This window comes from Otolemur garnettii, unplaced genomic scaffold (genome assembly GCF_000181295.1).
Source record: "Otolemur garnettii isolate 467f Iridium unplaced genomic scaffold, OtoGar3 scaffold00021, whole genome shotgun sequence".
Classification (NCBI taxonomy): domain Eukaryota; kingdom Metazoa; phylum Chordata; class Mammalia; order Primates; family Galagidae; genus Otolemur; species Otolemur garnettii.
The window spans coordinates 20,821,069-20,837,301 of NW_003852416.1; the positions used below are offsets into that span (position 1 = coordinate 20,821,069).

Sequence of the window (16,233 nt, forward strand, 5' to 3'; positions counted from 1 at the left end):
AAAAAAAAAAAAAAAAAAAAAAATGCAGATGTCTGGGCCTCACCCCCAGAACGTCCAGTTTAAATGGATTAAAGTCAGGCTTTGGCCCTGACAGACTTTACAAATTCTCAGGTGATCCTGATGTGCTGCTCAGGTTACAAACCACTGCTCTGGGTGAAAGAATGGTGGGAAACTTCATAAGGAAAAATTAGGCCGACAAGACCAGGCCCACTGAATAGGCATCGCCACCGCTGTTTGGAAGCACATGGCCTCACTCAAAAAATTACCTTGTGTTCCTCCCCTAACTAAAAAAAAAAAATGTAGGCCAGGCTCAGTGTCTCATGCCTATAAAACTAGCACTTTGGAAGGCCGAGGCAAGTGGATTAATCACAGGTTTGAGACCAGCCTGAGCCAGAGGGAGACCGCATCTCTAAAAATAGCCAGGAGCTATGATGGGTGCTTATAGTCCCAGCTACTTTGGAGGCTGAGGGAAGAGAATCACTTGAGCCCAGGAGTTTGAGGTGGCCGTGAACTATGATGCCACGGCACTCTACCAAGTGTGACAAAGTGAGACTATATTTCAAAAAATAAAATAAAAATAAATAAATAAAATATGTAAATATAATCAAGTCTTTAGATCTAACTATCAATTTACAAGGAATACAAGAAACAAGACAAATAACCTGGTTTTCTCAATATGACACACAGAGAGATGGGGGTAATTAAACACTGTCGATGTCATGCAGGGACATTTTGGGGGTCTTTATTCAAACAAACCAACAATAAAAAGAAAAAAGGCAGGTATAAGGCAACTTGGAAAATTTGGTGGTGTTAAAGAATGATTGTTAATTTTTTATAGGTGTAATAATGATATTATGGTTATATTAACAAAGGGAGCTCCTTTTTTAGAGATACATGCAAAGTATTATGAATGAAATAACAGGATTATCTGCAATGTGCTTTAAATTTAAATCTACCAGGTGTGAAGTGGGAAGTGGGTTTACAGATGAAACTAGTTAGGTCAGGCTGATAATTGCTGGAGCTGGGTGATTAAGTCCACAGGCATTCATTATATCATTATATTTTTGTTAGACTTAAACATTTCTACATTAAAATGTAAAAAAACAAAACAACCCTCCACCTCAAGCCCCAGTTAGGGTAAATAAATGGAAACCAAGATTCAAAGGAGGGCCTGGAAGGGAAAGTAGAAGATGAAATAGGAGTTGGTGTGAGACACAACAGGCCCAGAAGCAGGAGTTCACGACCTCCCCGGAGGCTTGCTAACCTTAGCTAACCCACCACTTCTGTCACTGTACCCGGAGAACCATGTACACTCAGCTCCTCACCTTGATTCCAGTGAGAATCTCATTCATGACCTTTAAACGTTTGTCTTTATTCTTCATATTTTTTACCTGCCAGGAAAAAAAGCAAAACAAAATCAAACACTTCCATGAGAGAAGGTCCAGGCTTGCTGCAGACTTCAGTCCTTTGTGGTGCTTGTGGCTGTCACTCAGTAAGGACTTGAGGTGCCCCACGCTGGACTCCTCTCTCTTTACCCTGCCCTTTGCCACTCGGCTCCTGCCACACCCACCTTCTCTCTGATCCTTGAGCACGCCAGCCTTGCTTCAGCCCCACAGCCTTTGCCTGACTGCATTCTCTTTCTAGGCTGTTCCTCCCCTGCCCTTTCCAAAGCTTTCTCCTTCACAGTCATGCTCTGTGTTGTCCCAATCAGCTTAAATGTCCCCTCCTCACAGAGGTCTTCCTTGACCTCCTCATTGAAAATAACCACCCACTCCCTTGCTGTCACATCACCCTATTTAATTCTCTAAATAATACTTATTATACTCTTTTTTTTTTTTTTGCAGTTTTTGGCTGGGGCCCGGTTTGAACCCACCACCTCTAGTATACGGAGCAGGTGCCCTACTCCTTGAGCCACAGGCACTGCCCAGTTTGGCTGGGGCCAAGTTTGAACCCGCCGCCCTCAGTGTATGGGGCCAGCACCCTACTCACTGAGCCACAGGCGCCACCCATATTTTTCCTCTTTGTTTATTGCCTGACTCTTTACCCTCTCCCCAAAGTGGAACATAAGACCCAGGAGAGCATTGCCCAATTTATCACTGTGTTCTCAGATAAGTAAGATGTGTAATGAATATGTTTAAAAGAATGACTTGTAACTAAATGAACATAGAACAAATGAATGATTGGGTTGCATACACCACCAACTTTACCCACTCATCCTGGCACTCTGGCAGTACTGAAGACTGTCCATATGGAGCCCTTCCACCTGGTGGTGGCAGGGTGATTGCCAGGACTCAGGCTTAAACTCTGGGCCACTCATGTGACTGCTTTGTGTGGTTGGTTTATATTTTATGATGGAGAAGCAGGGTCAAAAATCACTGTTCTCTGGGCTGCCCAGCAGAGCAGGATGGGAGAGTATATTCAGGGTCTCCAGGGGAGCCCTTCTCTCTCTCCTGCAGCATGAATGCAAATGTACAGCAGAGTATATAAACTCCAAGTGTGGTCAGAGATGGAAGGGGATAGAAAAAGGCCATGGGGTGATGGAAAATCTTCACCAGCTTTGCCTTGCCCAAATGCCCACTGGGAATTAAAGCCCTCAGCAGTCCCCAGTGCTTTTGGCACCATGAACCCGTTTCATAGGGGAAAAATTTTCCACAGACAGGTGGAGGCAGAGCTCAGGAGGTGAGGAAAGCAATGGGGAATAGCTATAAATACAGACAAAGCTTTGTTCCCCTACCGCTGACCTCCTGCTGTGTAGTCCCTGAGTCCCTAAATTTCATTCACAGAAGACATTTTTTCCATGGATAGTGGGGCAGAGCTCTGTACCTCAGTCCCTGACACTCCTCTGGTCCATGGCCTGGGGCTTGGGGTCCACAGTAGAAGAGCAAGCAAAAAAGTTTAGACTTTAAAGAAGGCTTATGTTCCCCAGGGTGACTCTGTTTCTTTACCTGAATATTCCTGTTCTTGGTGGTCAGTATCCCATTAACTGGGATTAGGAGCACCATCACACCAACACCTGCTAAGACTGAAGGTCCCAGCTCTCTCCATAGGAAGAAGATGGATAAGGCAATCTGTAGAATACTTGACCACAGCATGTGGATGAAATTGGTCACGTCCATGAGCTTCTGGGCATCCACAGACATCAGGTTCACTGTTTCTCCAATGGTATACTCCTTTCTGGCCAAGTTGGATAGGGTCAACGCCTAAAGATACAGATTGGAATTAAGACCCAGGGACCAGGCTAAAGATACTGAGGAGTAGAAGGGGAAACTCAGGAAATGAGAACACAGAGGAGGGATGGGTTCTATAGACATAGCACCTACCTGGCACCCTGACTTCCTGCCTCCAGAGTTCCCTCATTCTTGACCACTCCTTCCTCCTAGTCCCACTTTCCTCCAGCCCTACCCGTCCACATGCTTCTTTTCACAGAAGACTCCTGTTCATCCTTTTGTGGCAGCTGAGATGCAACTTCCTCTGAGAAAACTACACTGCCAAGTTAGGGTTAGATTCTTCTCCTATGTACCCTAATAATATCCTGTGCTTACTTCTATCATTATATTCATCAAAATAAGCCATAATTATTTTGTCTTTCTATTTCTCTACCAGATATAAACTCTGAGGATAAGGGTTATGTCTCTCAACACTACCATATGTTTTTTCTTTTTCAGCTTTTTTTTTTTTTTTTTTTGAGATAGATTCTCGCTCTGTTGTCTGGGCTAGAGTGCAGTAGAATCGTCATAGCTCACTACAACCTCAAATTCCTGGGCTCAAGTGATCCTCCTGCCTCAGCCTCCCAAACAGCTATAACTACAGGTATGCTAAGATTCCATGGCACTCTACTGAGGTTGACAAAATGAGGCTCTGTCTGTCTCAAAAAAAAAAAAAAAAGATTAAAAAATCAAGTTTAGAGAAGACAAATTCCAGTGTGGAGGTATCTGAGAGTTCAAAGGGCTTGACCAGACTGCTAATGTAAAAACACTTGGGTTACCTAAGTCAACATCTACTCAAGGAAGACAAAGATATATTAGTATTTCAAGAGAGGAAAGCAAAGGAAAAAACTTGGAACTATAAGAGGGATGTCACTGTGATAGAATTTTGTAGTGAATAGAAAAAAAGAGAAAGAAAAATAACTGATGTTTTGACCTATAAAAAGTCCTGTCTTCTCATGTATGAATTTTCTCCTCAAGCTTATAGTCACTGATTATACCTACTATATTTTCATTTCTTTTAGGGACTTTACCTTGGTATTGAAGACATGAGGAAAATATAGTTGCGCTGAGAAAGTTAAGCCTTATTAAAAACAGTATATCAAGGCCACGCATGTGGTTCACACCTATAGTCCCAGCACTTTGGGAGGCCAAGGCAGAAGGATTGCTTGAGCCCAGGAGTTTGAGAGCAGCCTGGACAACATGCCAGAACCTATCAGTAAAAAATGAAAATTAGCTTAGATAAATTAGCTGGGTGTGGTGGTGCACACCTGTCCTCCCAGCTACTTGAGAGCCGGTTGCAGAAAGATGGCTTGAGCACAGGAATTTGAGGTTGCAATGAGCTATGAGGATGCCCCTGCACTCTAGCCAGGGTGACAGAGCCTGGCTCAAAAACAAAAATATCAGAGGGAAGATGAGCACAGTCATCTTAAGGAAATGGAAATTTCCCAAGTCAGCAGAACTCAGTAATCAGAGTGAATATATTCACACACACACACACAAAGAAGTCAGGCAGAGGAGGGTTTGAGTAGCTAGTAAAGATCAGAACAATGCGTTGCTAGGATTTGGATTAAATGTTGATGTTCTTTTTTCTGACTTTGCATTCTTTCTCAAGGCATTTTTACCTTGTCAAGAGAGGCAGGAAGGGGTGAACAGGTATCCAACTGTCAAGGCTGAAAGGCAGACCCCAAGCCCCAGAAGAGCTTGCCAGTTTCCCCCTGGGGTGTATCCTCTCCCTCCTCAGCCCCCCATGCTCTATGTCCTTAAATACATTTTTCATATTTTAATCTCCAAAGAAACACTTAAGTCTATAATTTTCATTGAATTTTCTTTAATCTTGTTGGTGATACCTGACATATTCTGCTTACCTTCTTGTATACAGAAGCCATGATGGTTGTTCGTATATTAACGCCCAGCACGAAGCAAAATTGAAAATAATTCTGAAGGCAGACCGACTGAATGAGAGCCACAACAAACAAGACAATGGCATACATATATCCAGTCCACACATATGCATCACTGTCATTTGCAAAGGAGATCAGCAATCTGCCAGAGCAAAGCCAAGTAAGTTACACCCCTGAGGCCTCCAAGGACTCCTCACCCTGCTTGTGCACAGCTAGCTGCTCTACTCTGACAGTGAAGGTGAACAAAAGTGGCCAGAATTGCCCAACACTGTTGAAGACCTAAGCCTCACAATCTTGCCAGTGATCCTTCACTTGGAGATGAGCAGCAGTAGGTTAGGGTCGGTAACCTATGTTGTGAGGATGGATAAAGAAACCAATTCTCCACATGGCAGCCACTGCAATGCTTTGTCCCTGTCTTCCCCCACTACTGGTAAAAGAGGCTGTGTGGAACAAGTTGATTGATTTCTGGATAAAACAAGCCTGAAAAGGAATTTGGGCATATACCCAGCATAAGTTAGAAGGGCTCCCCTCGAGGTGGTTCCTTCTATAGCCCATGACAGATTGTGGTCTTGTCATAATTAACTTGACCCTCCCATGGAAGGCTATGGCTGTGGAGAAGGGATGTTATTCACTCTCCTGGGGTATGCTGCTCTCCTCAGCAGGACACAGCTCAATCCAGAGCAGTTCTGTTTAACAAGAAAACCCCCCTAACAAGTACCTGGACCCCTGAGGACTGGGACATGGGGGAAGCGAGAGGCTGAAGGATATTTTATCTTAGATCTTGAAAACTGCCTATGCTCTTCATGAATTCAATGCCATAAGTGCAAGGAAATTATGAGCATGTTGGCTCGGCGCCTCTGGCTCAAGCGGCTAAGGCGCCAGCCACATACACCTAAGGTGGCGGGTTTGAATCCCCAGCCCGGGCCCGCCAAACAACAATGATGGCTGCAACCAAAAAATGGCCAGGCGTTGTGGCGGGCGCCTGTAGTCCCAGCTACTTGGGAGGCTGAGGCAGGAGACTCGCTTGAGCCCAGGAGTTGGAGGTTGCTGTGAGCGTGATGCCATGGCATTCTACCCAGGGTGAGAGCTTGAGGCTCCGTCTCAAAAAAAAAAGAAATTATGAGCATGTTTAAAAATGAGAATTTAATGAGCTGGGCATGGCAGCTCACTCTGCAATCCTAGCACTCTGGGAGGCTGAGGTAGGTGGATTGCCTGAGCTCACAGGTTCGAGACCAGACTGAGCCAGAGTGAGATCCTGTCTCTAAAAATAGCTAGGCATTGTGACAGACACCTGTAGTCCCAGCTACTTGGGAGGCTGAGGCAAGACAATCGCTTGAACCCAAGAGTTTGAGGTTATTGTGAGCTGTGATGCCACAGCACTCTATGGAGGGTGACAAAGTGAGACTCTGTCTCAAAAAAAGGGGAGAGGGGAATTTAATAAAGTTTCTGCCTTCATATATAAGGAGCAAAAAAGTAGGTGGCAGAGGAGGCCCTGAAAGGACAAGCCAAGGCGAGGGGACTCACTTTAGTAGCTGAGGGTTCATAAACATCAAGATGTCATGCACCAGCTTCAGCAGGAATCCTTTCAGGAGAATCATGTAGAAACTTTTGAACAAGGCCTTGACCAACCAGGACTTCGGAGCATCTTTTGTGGTCCCAGACTTCTTCTTTTTTTTCTTTTGAGCATCTTCCTAAGCACAAAACCAAACAACAGAGTTGTGGAGGGTGAGTCTGGTTCCAGCCCCAGCAGGTCTGGCACGTCTAGCCTATGAGCTCTGTTGCCATCTTCAGGCTTTCATCTTGTCCTCACTGCCTAGTAGCTGCTTTTACTATTCCTCTCCCTCCTTTCTAATGGGACACTTTAATCTATTTTGGATGAGAAAACCAGGCAACGACACTGGTAAAATCCTATGTAAAAACAGAGGACAAACTCTGAGGGGGTGGGTCTGAGGATGATCTTGAGGGTGAAAAGCCCTTTCTTTTTTCTTTTTTTGCTTGTGGCTGCTGTGAGATGTTATGGGTTAAATTGTGTCTCCCCCCACACACTGAAACACTGAAGTTCTAACACCCAGTACTTTAAAATGTGCCCTTATTTGGAAATAGGGTCTCTGCCCATGTAATCAAATTAGGATGAGGACATTCGGGTGGGCCCTGACCCAACATGACTGGGGTCCTTCTAAGAAGAGCAGATGGCCGTGTGATGACAGAGGCAAGAGATCAGAGTGGGAACAATGCAGCCACAAGTCAAGGAACGCTGAGGACTACAGGGACAACCACAGGTGGGAGAAGGGCAAGGAAGGGGTCTCCCCACAGGTTTCAGGGGGAGCACGGCCCTGCTGAAGGCTTGATTTCAGACTTCTGTAATCAGAAGCTGTAAGACAATAACATTCTGCTGTTTTAAGCTATGCAGTTTGTGGTATTTATTACAACACCATAGGAAACTAATATGTGAGGCATCACAACTCAGTCACCAGCCTCTTTTTTCTATGTTTGGATCTCCTCAATATACCTTCCATGTCTCATCATGCCCCCAATTCTACCTTCTCAGCCTCATTTTCCAGGATTTTCTACCAGGGCTATCCTCTCACGGCTCCTTCACTGAGGTCCCATCCGATCAGCCTCTGTTGCCTAGACAAATGCCCCAGCCTTCCTTCCAGTTTCCACTCTTGCCCTACAGAGATCCATTCACCAACCAGCAGCCCAAGTAAGCATTTTTTTTTTTTTTGAGATAAAGTCTCACTTTGTCATCCTCCATAGAGTGCTATGCTGTCATAGCTCACAGCAACCTCAAACTCTTGGACTCAAGTGATTCTCTTGTCTCAGCCTCCCAAGCAGCTGGGACTTACAGGTGCCTGCCACAATGCCCAGCTATTTTTTGAGACAAGGTCTCGCTCTGGCTCAGGCTGGTCTTGAACCCATGAGCTCAGGCAATCCACCCCCATCAGCCTCCCAGAGTGCTAGAATTACAGGTGTGAGCCACCACATGTGGCTTTAAGTAAGCTTTAAAAATATAAATCCAAGCGCATTACTTCTCCACTTGAAACCTTCCACTGGATTTCCATGAGACTTCACACAAAGTCCAAATTCCTTATTATGACCCACAGGGGTCTACACAGCTCAGTCCCTGTCCCCTTCCCTGGGTTCATCTCACCTCATGCTCAGCCTCTGTCTGGATTGTCCTGGATCTTCTTCCTGTTCCCTAAATGAGCCATATGTGCTCTCCCCCTTAGCCTCACCCTCCTGATCCCTCGGGCTGCAAGATGCTTCTCTCCGACTGTCCCATAGATGTCTCATCACTTGGAAGTCTATGCAAATATCACCCCCTCTGAGGAGCCTCCCCTGTTACCCTGTCTAAAGTAGCACTTCACTCCAAATACACTACCATGTTTTGTTTTCTATGTATGGATGTACCGTGTATTTTCTGGCTCTCTCAAGGTGGCATCTCTTTCAGTGCCCAGAATAACCACTGACACACAGTTGTGTTCAATAAATATTTTCAAGTGAAGAAATTAAGAAATTGGCTGCTCATGCTTACTCTTATCAAGTTGTAAATTCTACTAATGCTAAGGTATTATTCTAAAAAATGATTTAATTATGGAAAATTTCATATATACCTCAAAGAAGAAAGAATAGTACATTGTACCGCCATGTACCCATCACTGAGGTATTATTAGATTTGTGACTACTACTAATGTTATTACTATAAAACGTGTCCCCACATATGAAGTGCTGTAAAAATGTTAGGACAGAATCACAACACTGACATCCTCTTGCCTGAGACACACAGCATGCCCACACCAACACTCATGGGAAAGTTACCAGGACGAGGACATTTTGGCTTTGGCTCTGGTTCTTGTTCAAGCTGTGCAGCCTGGCTCCTGAGCTCCACTGGGAGTTCTTCTGCTGTCGTCTCTGGAATGCCCGTCTGGCTTTCCGCAGCTCTCTCATCATGCACAGTTCAAACTTGCTCAAGAGTGTCCTGGTTTTCATCTCTTCATTAACATCCCAGACATCTTTGAGTGTCAGAGGATGCTTGTAACCCTTCAAAACAATTCTGGAACAAGAGTGACCCACAGTCTGAGACCATCCAGGCCACAGCTATCACAACTTGCCTCCTGGTTCTGGTCTAGAGGGACAGAAGAATGGGACTTCTCTCTTGCTCCACCACTCCCATTCTCTGATCTTTGAACTTGACAGAGAAGTAGGGAGAGAAGAAAAAAGGAATGGGGGGGAGGGTCACATAATGTGTTCAAAGACAAGAGAAGGGGAAGGGGTACTGCTGAACTAAGAGCCAGAAGAGCATCTCCTGCCCTACTCCTTCCTCCTCAAATGCTGGCTGCCTCTGCCACTCTGGTATCTCCTTGAGGGCCCTCTGGGATGCCCTTAGGAAATGCAGCAGATCCCATGGCTGCCTCCAGATTATCTAGATCAGGGATCTTCAAACTGGGGTTTGACAATGTGGATGGAAAATAAGTTTTATCTTTATTTGCAATAGTTTCTATTCTGTTCTAATCCAGCCTTTAGAAATCTCAGAGGTTTTCATGGCTCACTATGTTCATCACTATTTTGAAATCATGGTCATAATTAGCATCATCACTAGATTTTGTCATCATATATACATTAATGAAGAAGTATTAACAAATGTATTACTATGTAACAAATTTGTCTTTTTAAAAAAAATATATATATTTTAAAAAAGGCTAGGCATGGTGGCTCACTCCTGTAATCCTAGCACTATAGGAGGCCAAGGTGAGTGGATTGCCTCAGCTCACGAGTTGAGACCAGCCTGAGTCGGAGTGAGACCTTGTCTCTAAAAATAGCTGGGTGTTGTGGTGGGCACCTGTATCTCCTGGATCTTCTTGAGAGCTATTTGGGAGGCTGAAGCAAGAGGATCACTTGAACCCAAGAGTTTGAAGTTGCTGTGAGCTAAGACGCCAAGGCACTCTACCAAAGGTGACAAAGTGAGACTCTGTCTCAAAAAAAAAAAATATATATATATATATTTATGTATTATAAATATATAATTGAGTCAACTCAATATATATATATTTTTTGAGACACTCTATATATATATATTTTTTTGAGACAGTCAATATATTGAGTTGACTCTGTCAACTCAATACATATATAGTAAGTATATATAAAAATATATATTTTATATATTATAAATATATGTTTTATATATATATATATATATATTTTTTTTTTTTTTTTGGAGAGGGTCTCACTCTGTTGTCCAAGCTAAAGTGCAGCGACATGATCATAGCTCACTGCAGCCTCAAACTCCTGGGTTCAATTGATCTTCCTATTTCAGCCTCACAGATAACTGGGGCTACAGGCACACACCACCACACCAAGCTAATGTTTTGAATATATTTCTGGGTTTTTGTTTTGTTTTGTTTTGTTTGCAGTTTCTGGCCGGGGCTGGGTTTGAATCTGCCACCACTGGCATATGGGGCCGGCGCCCTACTCCTTTGAGCCACACGCGCCGCCTGTTAAATATATTTCTGTAACTATATTTTCATATATTTGCTTTTATTTTAACAAAATTTCTTTTATTTTACACATTTGATTAACATTCTCTGAGAAGGGTTTTATGGTCTTCATCAGACTGCCAAACAGGTTCATATAACTGAGAAGGCCAAGGGTGCCTGCTTCAGGTCTTCTGGCAGCTCAGGCCGGTTACTTTATCCTTTACCCTCAGAATCTGCACCTGAGTGCCCGCCTCCAAGACCCCCTTTCCTGTCCTGCTGCCCCCTTGCTCTTCTGGGGAATCAGGAGGAAAGGAAATCCCCCTTCGTGTTCTCCTTAGCATCTAGTCTGCCTAGTGAAGGGGCTGAATTAATATGCTCTCACTCTAAGGAGCCACAGGAGGCACTTTTAAAGATTAAGATTTCTGTCATTTCTGGAAGAATGAGAACATAGGGACGCAGACAACCCATACCCTGGGCCTTTCGTACCTGTCATACCAACTAAAGGTAATGCGACTCAGAAATGAAGCGGTGGTCAGTGGATTCTGAAAGACAGGAAAAATTTAAGTATATCAATTGGAGACAGGAACTCAAAAGGACTCTAAAATCAGAAACTTATTTTTCTAAAGGTACAATGTGCTAGAAACTAGATATGAGGCTGCCCTCAGTAGGTCAGCATACATTTATTTGTATACCCTAAAGTCACTAGCAAAATTGATAATCAGATTTTCTGGCATAGATGTATGGATTATTAATAATTGCCTATGCTGAAGATTGCTTGGTAAGAGTAAAAGCCAATATTTAATAATCTCCTCATTGGCTGTTTCCTTATGTCACAAAATGGCCTGTACTATGTTATTCTGGGCTCATGGGACTTCCAGGAGACCTAGACGCCTCAAAGCTATGTTTGTTAAAATATCATCCAAGTAATGTATGAGATAAGCATATTTAGAATCTCACATTTGATGAGTTATTTTTTTCTGAAAATGCTGAAAAGATTAGGATCAGGATCTGGAATCCATAGGAAATGAAGAACAGGCAGGAGTAGGCCAGGTTAGAATCATCACCCTATGGGGGAAAAAAAACAGAGAAAACAAGGTTTTTGTCCAAATTATGTTTAAATAGCCCATATATACATATCAACATTTATGATAAAAGCCTATTATCAAATTACTCTGATCAAGTTGCATCCTGGAGCTTAACTTACCTGATGCCAGAGTTGCCCAGCAGCCCCTTCTTATGTCACCCACTCTTTTCTCCTTACCTTTAAGAGTGTCCGGATCAGAGTCTGAAATTGGAAAGTGCTGCAGAGAATTGAAAGAATCCAGAATATGGACAGGAACCAAGAGTTTTTCTGCACACACCATTGTCTGCTGTGTTGGATCAGCAAAACCAGGAGCTAAAGAGAAATTCACACAGAGTTCTGAAGAATATTGTCATTAGCCAAGAGGAGAAGGATATCAGAGAGTATGGGAAGAAAGGGGGCCTGAGGGAAGAGACTGCTGTAGGCATCCTGGCCAGAGGGGGTGCACACAAGTGCCCAACTGTGCATTCCTCCCTGTGCCATCCAACTTTCTCTTCTAGGCCCTCGTCTCTGTTCACCATACTTGAGTGGGAAGTTAGCCAAGAAAGCAGAAGGTCACTATCTGCATTTTAGTGGAATTACTTTGAAGGGAGCTATAAAAATGTTTTCAAAATCCACAGAAATTAATTTCAGGCACTACAGTAGGAAGGTCGGAAAGGCAAGTTCTGGTAAATCAGGTGAAAGGTGTCTGTACCTTGATTTTCTAATATCAGACTAAGCAATTAATTAAAATACAAACAAACCTTGCCTTGTACTAGTTCACTTAGATATAATAAATTAAATGTTGATTTCTTAGACCTAGTGCTGTGCTAGTAAATAAGCATTCTGGGGCGGTGGAGCCATGATTTGTAGAATTTTCCAGTTTTCATGGTGCAAATACTCCCACTGTGGTGGACTTCGAGCTCCAACATGATGATAGGAAATGCAGGGTCGAGAGAGATATACACAATCAGCCCTGTGTGCACCTGCTCCACTACAGCATTGCCATCCAGGCCTTAGACCTGTCTTGATTCTACAATAGTGGTGGCAAAAAAAAGAATGCTCACAGAGGCTAAGCAGATCATGTCATTGAGTGAAGGCAGGGGAAGGGGACAGAGGGACGATAGAGCCAGCCACACACACTGAGGGTGGTGGGTTCAAACCCGGCCCAGGCCAGCTAAACTTGGTCTAAATGGGGTGACTGCTACTCAGGCCCAGCTGACATTGCCCAGTGAGATCGTAGGGCCACAGTTGCAAGATATTCTGATTTTTCAATAAAGTTTGGAAATTCAAATAACTATGTATCATATTCCTCTTTTAAAATAATAACAAGTAATTCAGTTGTTCTCTAAACACTATACAATCCCCCCACCAAAAAAACATGCCTGCAGGAAAATTTCAAATTTTAGTTTTGATTTCAAGTTTAAACAAACAATGCTAGGCTCAGTGATTCTTTGACTAGTCACCAGTTAATCACTTTAAAAATAGTATTTATAGCACTTGTAAGTCTTTTACATCAATAAATTTATTTATTTATTTATTTGAGACAGAGCCTCACTATGTCACCCTGGGTAGAGTGCCATGGCATTACAGCTCACAGTAACCTTCAACTCGTGGGCTCAAGAGATTCTCTTGCCTCAGCCTCCCAAGTAGCTGGGACAACAAGCACCTGCCACAATGCCTGGCTATTTTTTTGGTTGCAGTTATCATTATTGTTTAGCTGGCCTGGGCCGGGTTCAAACCCACCACCCTCAGTGTGTGTGGCTGGCTCTATAACCACTGCGCTACAGGTGCTGAGCCAACATCAATAAATTTAGATTTCATCTGTGCTCCTTAGATTACAAGATATGAGGGCATAAAACATATATTAAAAGCTAATACTTAACCCAAGGAGAATACTCCATAAGTTAGTGTTCAAAAGAAAATTAAAAACTAAAATTTGTTTCACCCCATTATAACCAAGTGTTCCCTCCCTATAAGTCCTGTGAAAAAAGATAGGTGAAATTGGACTTAATTTCATCCCCAAAGAGTAAATTTCAGCTTGATGTCTATGGGTAGAGAGAAGATAAACAGTGTAGAAGTGGTGGTAGGCCTTACCCATGTGCCTAGGTAGAGGCTTGGGTTGGTATATCTAACAGCAGGGACTGTACCTCCTCCAGAGTCTTCTGTGAGTACAAGGGCTAGTTCTATGGCAGCTAGAATAAGAAGAAAACCAACGAACACCTGAGAAGAGAAAAAGACCACTGTTAGGAGAATATCTTTCTTTTTTTTTTTTTTTTTTTTTTTTTTTTTGAGACAGAGCCTCAAGCTGTCCCCCTGGGTCGAGTGCCATGGCATTACAGCTCACAGCAATCTCCAACTCCTGGGCTCAAGCGAGTCTCCTGCCTCCGCCTCCCAAGTAGCTGGGACCACAGGCGCCCGCCACAACACCCGGCTATTTTTTGGTTGCAGCCATCATTGTTGTTTGGCGGGTCCAGGCTGGGGATTCGAACCTGCCACCTTAGGTGTACGTGGCTGGCGCCTTAGCCGGTTGAGCTATAGGTGCCGAGCTGGGAGAATATCTTTCTACACAAGTCTGTTAGACCAAAATGGTTTCCAATAATGGATAAGAAAACTAGTGTCTGAAGCAACCACAGTGCCTCAGGCCTGTAATCCTAGCACTCTGGGAGGCTGAGCTGGGAGGATTGCTTGCCGCCAGGAGTTTGAGACCAGACTGAGCAAAAGTGAGATCTTGCCTCCACTAAAAATAGAAAAAATTAGCTGGGTATGGTCATAAGCACCTGCAGTCCCAGCTACTGGGGAGGCTAAAAGCAGGAGGATCCCTTGAGACCAGGAGTGTACAGTTGTTGTGACCTAGGCTGACACCACAGCACTCTAGTCATGGCAACAGGTGAGACTCCGTCTCAAACAAAACAAGAAAACCTCAAACTGGTATCTAGTGATTCAGATAACACATTTGATAAATATTTCTGGAGTGAATGGATATATTATAGTTCAGGCAAGGGAACGGTATTCAAAATATGCCATGTTAATGGTTTTTGAGGAATGCTGAGTGTGATGTTTTAAGATATACTCACAATTTTTTTGATAATCCTCCCTGCAAAAAGTAGAGCTTAGGTTCCCCATTCCTTGTGGACTGGACTTAGTGACTCACTTCTAATGAACAGAACTTGACAGAAAGGACAATGTATAACTTCCAAGTCTAGGTCATAAAAACAATGTGGATTATTTTTCTTTGTTCTGTTTCTCAGATCACTCACTCTAAGGAATGCTTCCAGCCCTGTCATAAGGACACTCCCATTGCTTTAGGGAGAGGTACACTTGATAAGGTACTGAGACCTGAGGCCCTGTGACAGAGTCATCTTAGAAGCAGATCCTTTGGCCCCAATGAAACTCTCAGATGACTTGTAGCCCTAGCCGCATATTAACAGCAACCTCCTGAGAGATCCCGAAGCAGAATCCAGGTAAACTGTTCCCACAGAAACTGTGAGATTTAAAAAATTTGTTCTTGGCTTGGCACATGTAGCTCAGTGGCTAGGGTGCCAGCCACATATACCAGAGCTGGCGGATTCAAACCTAGCCCAGGCCTGCCAAACGACAATGACAACTACAACAAAAAAATCCCAGCTACTTGGGAGGCTGAGGCAAGAGAATTGCTTAAGCCCAAGAGTTTGAGGTTGCTGTGAGCTGTGATGCTACAGCACTCTACTGAGGGTGACCTAATGAGACTCTGTCTCAAAAAAAATGTTTCTTGTTTAAGCTGGGGAGTAATTTGTCACACAGCAGTACAAAGTTAATATGTCCTTAAATATCCCTTTCTTTGCCATTTGTCCCAGTCTTGACCCATATAACACCAATCAATATTTCTCCTATGAGCTCATAAGATATGATACACCTTGTACTGTTGTAAAGGCTCGTTCCACCCCCCACCAATCAGGAGGGAAAATTACTGCTGTCATTGAGAAGGTACACCAGTGTCTTAGCCCCAAGAATGAAGATCTTGATCTAGTACCGTCACTCCTCACCCATTTTTGTTCCCATCCATCTATCCCCACTCATTTTCTCTCTCTCTCTCTCTTTTTTTTTGTTTTTTTGCTTTTTTGTTTTTTGGGACAGAGTCTCACTATGTCCCCCTGGGTAAAGTGCTATGGCATCACAGCTCACAGCAACCTCAAACTCCTAGGCTCAAGAGATTCTCTTGCCTCAACCTCCCAAGTAGCTAGGACTATAGGCACCCACCACAAGGCCCAGCTATTTTTTGTTGTTGTTGCAGTTGTCATTGCTGTTTAGCTGGCCCGAGCCGGGACCCACCAGTCTTGGTGCATGTGGCCGGCGCCATAACCACTGTGCTACGGGCGGTGAGCCCCCACTCATTCTCTTAAGTCTCATTCATCTAGAATGGTTCAGGCAGAGATACTGAGCACTTTGTAATGAAAACACCTTTATAAAAAGGAGATGAAGCCACCTTTAACTATAGGACTAGCTGCTATTTAGCAAGGAGTAGAGTCAAAGACAGGAAGACATTTTCTCAAGTATATGATACACTGTATGGTGCTCTCCTCACAAGAGACTACAAGGCTTTCTAAAAAAAA

General features: G+C 43.6%; 1 protein-coding gene across 1 annotated transcript in view; it reads right to left on the bottom strand.

Moving 5' to 3' along the window:
* ABCC2 (ATP binding cassette subfamily C member 2) overlaps positions 1-16,233 on the bottom strand; it is a 75,529-nt gene that overhangs the window by 49,481 nt on the left and 9,815 nt on the right. Inside the window, exons 3-11 of the mRNA XM_012803661.2 lie at positions 13,739-13,864; positions 11,843-11,977; positions 11,539-11,646; positions 11,068-11,123; positions 8,927-9,161; positions 6,632-6,798; positions 5,072-5,249; positions 2,946-3,200; positions 1,326-1,391 (exon numbers count right to left, since the gene is read on the bottom strand). Coding sequence (XP_012659115.1) covers positions 1,326-1,391; positions 2,946-3,200; positions 5,072-5,249; positions 6,632-6,798; positions 8,927-9,161; positions 11,068-11,123; positions 11,539-11,646; positions 11,843-11,977; positions 13,739-13,864 — 1,326 coding nt within the window. The remainder of the gene's footprint in view (positions 1-1,325; positions 1,392-2,945; positions 3,201-5,071; positions 5,250-6,631; positions 6,799-8,926; positions 9,162-11,067; positions 11,124-11,538; positions 11,647-11,842; positions 11,978-13,738; positions 13,865-16,233) is intronic.